The sequence below is a fragment of the Apteryx rowi genome, unplaced genomic scaffold, assembly GCF_003343035.1.
Source record: "Apteryx rowi isolate R43461 unplaced genomic scaffold, aptRow1 scaffold_190, whole genome shotgun sequence".
Taxonomy (NCBI): domain Eukaryota; kingdom Metazoa; phylum Chordata; class Aves; order Apterygiformes; family Apterygidae; genus Apteryx; species Apteryx rowi.
Genome location: NW_020448197.1, coordinates 697,205 through 703,204, shown reverse-complemented (window position 1 = coordinate 703,204; position 6,000 = coordinate 697,205). Strand labels below are relative to the sequence as shown.

The following is a 6,000-nucleotide window of genomic DNA, read 5'->3' as shown; positions in this document are numbered from 1 at the left end:
CCCTCTGGGCTTTCCTCTCTCAAGTAGAACTAGAATTGAAGTAACATTGAAAGCGTTATAAAAGTGGCATCCCAATCTGAACATGTAATAAAAAAAGTTCAGATCTCACTGGGAAAGCTGGGGAAATTCAGGATGATGTTTTAAAGTCGGTCAGTGAGAAGATGGAACTGACTTGAGCCAAATAGAAATACGTTTCAGGAAGCCCCTAGGCGTAAGCCCTGTGTGTGAGTCTCTGTGGTTGCACTGGAAAGGGAGATGATATGGACAGAGCTGGTACAAGCAGCTTCTGCATCTGCAGAAGCAAAACCTGAACCTTATCCAAACATCTTTGCAGCCAGGAATTCCACGAGGTCTGACTGTCGGGGGGGGTAGGAAAGTGACTGTAACAGAGCAATGTGTGTGGGTGGAAGTCTACAGGTGCATATGGCTGATGGAGATATAACACCAATTTCACACCTAAGTCCCTGTTGCCTTACATGTGCAGAGAGATGATGGAGAAGCTTCTGTTTGTCCAAACTGCAATCCTCCAAGTGATCTGCATTTACCGAGTTACCCAGGAAAGTGATGGCCTTGGTAGTTAAAGCCCAGAGGGTGTTGAACTGTGATGTGCTTCACATCCCTTGCCTTCCAGTGCTAGGAATACTTTTGGGGAACCATAACAGAAATAAAACTCCAGCACTGCRATGTTCCAAAACCAGGGTTGTTAACATTGTTTGCAGTTCTAGTTTCATTTAATCTCAACTGCTACGAGATTGTCTGTCTACACACCCTGTATAGCTTTCTCATCCTAGCATGGCATGCTATGTCATTCTGTCTCATTGGAAGCTTTCCTGCAGTCCATTTGCGAAAAAGYCTGGCATGCTTTTGGTATGCCTTTTTTTAAAGATGGATGATATGGTAGTTCCAAATACTTAGTTGGCATTTGCTTGGTATGCGTGTGTCCCATTGCCATCTGCTGGAGAATGATGAGCATGCTCATGGGGCCCATTTGTTCTGTTAGCCAAAGCAAGGGAGCTGTCTCCAAAATCACCCTCTCCCTGTTTTCAAGATTTATTGACATTAGTTTCTGGTCTAGCTGATGCTGTGTTTTGCGTGTATGTTAGTAATGGGAAACCCTGAGTCACGACATGGTGCAAAATTACTTTGTGCCCCAGATAACAAATACTGCATCAGGATGGAATGATCAGCCTCCTGTCTTGAATGCTCTTGCACAATAAAAACATAATTCTCTGTCGTCACTTAGAAGAAGGCTGTGCTTGTAACCGGATTAGAGAGAGACTGAGTTTGGGTTTGCAGTTGAACAAAGATTAGGGCTGGAATCTCCTTAACAACTTTGGCCAAGGCAAGAACTGGAAAACAAGGCCAAGATTTGTAGTCATGAATAGTGATTTAAAGTGTGGACCTTGAGTTGTTCCATGGGGGTACTTTTTCAAAACAACATCAGGCCTTTGAAAATTGGGCCTCTCTACAGCAACTCGTTGTGGGCAGCTGAGCTGACTAGTCCCGTCAGAAGATCTCAGCCTAGATTGTGGCCAAGATCTTCTTGCTGGATCCCATCCAGACATCCCCAGCATTGAGGCTGGAAGCTGCTGCCTGGCCCATTCACTCCAGAGTGGCATGGGGCAAATGAAACCAACACAGATTGGCTTAGAGCTAGAAGAGAAGTCAGGAATGAGGCTTCATCATGTTGTTCTCTTTGCAATGCAGGAGGCCTTCGAGGAGCTACAGTGGTGGATGCTTTAGATACTCTGTACATCATGGAACTTGAGGAGGAATTCCAAGAAGCAAAGAAGTGGGTGGAGAAGAGTTTTGACTTGAACGTGGTGAGTCAGTTACTGGGAATGCCTGCCTGTGTCACAGAAATGCTCCCTCTGGGTTTGGCCAGTTCTGATCACAGTCTTCTCTTAGAATCATTTGAGGAGGGGAAATATGAAGTCTGTGAGGGAAGAAATGACTCAACTCGCTGTTTGGGTTTTTTTAAGGCTAAAGAGACTATCGAGGTTCAGCTCACCTGCTTATACATGGTGGAGGGTTCCAGCCTGGGACCCCCAGATGAGACTCTCAGTGTCTGACTGAAAATGTAGTTCAGTRTTTAAATGCTTTTTGTGTTTTAGTCTGGGTTTTAAAAATAACTCTAATTATTAGGTACTCCAAGGAGGTTTTGTTCATTAAAGAGCAAATTGTGCTTCGTATCAGTTAAATATCTGTACGTGATAATGCAAGTTTTCTTTTTACACGTTTATAGATTAAGGTTGTAAACACTAATCTCCTTGACTGGATCCTTTGTTGGTATCACCTTCAATGGGTCTTCTGCACTGGGAGAGAGGTGCCTTGGAAGCAAAGTGGGGGAACATGTTGAGCTCAGATTTGGGTGGAAGAGCATCATTTTTGAAAATGGCTAGCCCTGCTCACTCTCCATGCCCTTCGAAAGTCTACTAGCCACATTTTTTTAGAGCTAGTGTCAGATTTGCTGGGGCCCTGAGCAGTGGGGGCTGCTGTCCCTCATCCCACTCTCTGGCTGGGGCCCGTTGCTGTTCTTCTGACTACTAGTGTCCAAGCCAGCTCTGTGCTTCTTGTGGGAGAGCAGATGGGATCACATCAGTGGCGTAGGGAGAATGTTAAAAGCTGAGTGCTGTTCAAACTTTTATTTTTTAATGCCAGCCTAGTTGTCTGTTGTGAAAAATGGTTCTCCCCATGGGAACAATGCATGCAGCTGCCTTTATAGAAAAGCATCATTTGTGAGGGCACGACTGGCATTCATATATTCATAAAAGGAAGACCACATCTGATAAATTTGGTGAATGTTCTCAGTACATTACTGAATCGATAAACAAGGGACAAAATCAACTGGGAGATAATTTATCCGGATTTCATAAAAGCTTTTAATCTTGSCCTGCAGAATACATTGATCTGCAAAGACAAGAATGAATGCTATGGATTGATCGGTGGAGTCAGAAAGCACAGCAGAGGGAGAGCAAGAGGGAAATTAATTAAAAATTGGCTGTGTAGCAGGAACTCTGATAGCCCGGAGGACTGAGACAGGGACCCACAAACTCTGGGTGCACTGCTCTGTCTCATGCCATTTCAGACTTCATCTGGAGAATGGATTTACTCTGATTTGTAATCCGCAGATTATTTGGAAAGGACAGACTAGCGTGGAGGTTAAAGTGCCCCTTCCCTTTGCCCTACTTGCTGAAAACGCTGTGTCAACAGAAAACCTTCCTGGTCTGTGGCTTTATGTGTTTGCGTGAGGGTAGGAATCATTTGTCATGCAGATTCACCAGCCAGAAGCATGCTTTTTTTGTAAATGCACGTTTTGAATGCAATTGTTTTGACATTTGCTGATCATCAACTGAGTAGCTAGAGCAGAACTTGTTCCAGGTGAGTGGGTTCTTGAGCAATTCAGTGAACCAGATCTATCTGTGTCTGCTGTCTCTGGTGGTGGGGCACATGGACATCGCTTGGTTTGTGTCTCTAAACATGCCCATGACAGACTCCCCTTAGGCTGTGATGCTCTCTGAGCCTGCAACCTGAGATGAGTCCTTGAATGGCAGAAAGCATCTTCCAAGACTTCTTATCAGCTGGTGATAAATGGGCAGTTGGGGGGTTTCTCTTCCCTTCAGGCTCCAGCTATCATTGTAGAGCAAATAAAGTGCTTTGAGATCTCAGGTGAAATGCTGCATTACACTGTGGGTGAGGACTGGAAGACTTAAGTATCTGCCTACTAGCCATTCCCCTTAGCTCCTATTTGTGTGTGCAGACTTTGAGTCAAGAATATCATTGTGTATTTTCAGAATGGAGAAGCATCCTTGTTTGAGGTGAACATCCGCTATATTGGAGGACTGTTGGCCGCGTACTACTTAACTGGAGAAGAGGTTTGTTTCAGCAGCACTGCATGTCTCTCACAGTCACCAATAATGAATTGAAAGGGTTCTCCAGCAGCTTTTCACTGAGCATCAGATAATCCCTCCATAACAACAGGCTAAACCTATCATTTTTACGAATATCGAAATGCCACTAATGTTCTTTTAATTAAGTCTCGCATAATTACCTTGCACACACCATGCATGGCTCATCAGCAGAGATCTTTTCTCCGGTGGGCAATTCTAGCAAGACACGTTTTCAGTTGAATACATTGCTCCCCAGTGAAATGCCATTTGCAGTGATCTTTGTCTTTGTACTTGCTACTTTGTGGTTACTCTGTACCCTAAACATAGGCAATATTTCATCAAACATCAGTCCAGACTCTGCCCCTTGACTAAGGGGTGGCAACTGGTTAGTGACAAGTGCTCCAAATTCTACCTGGACAGTCTTTCTGTAGCAGTAGTTTGTAGGATGAAGTGCCCTGGGGGACAGGGACACTTCTTTCTCTCCAGCCTAGCAGAGGTTAGGGCTTAATGCCATAATCTGTTTTATAATATAACTGGACTGAAATTTTACAGCTGGCTCTAGAGAGATGAAGAGATTATTCCTCTGCTCTGCAAATCTTAGGCAAGGAGAAATTCTGATTTTGGGGGGAGTTTTCTGGGTGAAGGAACTGTAAGATTGGCTCTAATTGAGAAGTCAGCTCCCACCAACCGTGGCTGAGTGCTGTCTACCGTGGTAGGATGGGTAGCTCATCACTGCATAGTGGTACCATTGATCTGTAGACTCACAGGAGCTGCTCTGTTACTAAGGTTGCATTTTAAACCAGTTCCAGGAATGAGTTCCCTCTGTGATTTCCCTCCAGGGAAAACTCTCAAAGACTCAGTGTCCCGACTCRGGGCCTGTGTCAGTCACAACTTTAGTGGACTTCACATCAACAGACCAAAAAGAAACCGTATTAAACCATAAAGCTTCAGTAATGACCCTTTAAAGTGTAGTCAGCAGTGATGTAGCAGCCTGGGCAGTGCCTGTCATATACCCAGTTGGTGTCACCAGGCTGAAATGCAAGAATTGAGGCCCTGTCTCTTGGCTTCCCTTTCTGAATCAAACCCACCTTCTTGTGAGTRTATCAAAGGCCTGCAAGCCCACAGGAGAGCTCAGGTTTCCTCGATGCTGTATTTTTAGAGCAATAAATTCCTGCTTTCTTAGAACTACTGTGACAGCTTGGGCTGTATAGGGGGGCTAGAGGTAAAAGGCTTGTGCTTTAACTCGTAAGTCACTTACAGGCTTCCCTTGATCAGGACTAATCTCTGGAGCAAAGATTAGTGCTTGTATCAGTTTGTCCCAAAATAATTGTGTATGGTAGCTTTGTGCTGCAAGCCACCGTAAGCTATAATTTGATTTGAAAGCCCAAAACTGAGGCATTAAAAATGGAAAAGGAGCAGCTTAGACATGAAACCATGAAACCTTCCTGGGAAAGACTGCAAGTAAAAGATTGTTTGTTGGAAATCATGTTTTTTGCAATAGGAGATAATACCAGCTAGGCAAACTGATGTTGTAAATCTGACAATGCTTCCCCCTAGAAAAATTTCCTTTGATTTTAATTCAGCCATTTCACATCCTTGTGTCCTCTGCCACATTGGGAGAAGAGAAGCATTTGTCCCCTAAAGGATACTCCTTGGATCAGTTCTTATCAAACCAGAGAGACAAGGCAATGAGTRAGGCTACTGCCAGCATTTATAGTGGGCAGTGAGATTTGAAGGGGAGACCTTTGGCTGCAGGAACTCATTTCTTGTTCAGCTAGTCAAAGCTACTTTAAGTAGTTGTTTAGACAGCCGAGATCTGCAGGGAACAGGAAGTTGGGGCTGTGCTGGTGATAGTCAAGCCCTGCATTGAGCTTCACTTGCTGATCCTGAGAGGTCCTTGGTTTCAAGAGAAGATTATGCAGAACGGGGTTGCTGCAGTCCAAAATTTTGAGCTTACCCTTGGGTGGAGGTTTGGTGGGCCCTGTGAGGTCAGTGGGTGTAAGAACAACAGCTGGGGAAGGGTCCCACAAACCTCACTGAACTGTAGCCACTCTGTTTTCCCCAGCCTCGATGGTGGCTGAATTCCAAACTCCTATCCTGGATGTACATG

At 44.6% G+C, this 6,000-nt stretch overlaps 1 protein-coding gene across 3 annotated transcripts in view; it reads left to right on the top strand.

The window, feature by feature from the left end:
* Positions 1-6,000, top strand: part of MAN1C1 (mannosidase alpha class 1C member 1) — a 64,843-nt gene that overhangs the window by 42,421 nt on the left and 16,422 nt on the right. For 2 of the 3 annotated variants that reach the window (XR_003252947.1, XM_026062487.1), the window contains exons 3-4: positions 1,708-1,823; positions 3,795-3,875. Coding sequence is in view for 2 of the 3 variants with exons in the window: in XM_026062487.1 (XP_025918272.1) it covers positions 1,708-1,823; positions 3,795-3,875 (197 nt within the window). In the remaining variant the exon portion in view is untranslated. The remainder of the gene's footprint in view (positions 1-1,707; positions 1,824-3,794; positions 3,876-6,000) is intronic. The other variant, XM_026062488.1, reaches the window with a different exon arrangement.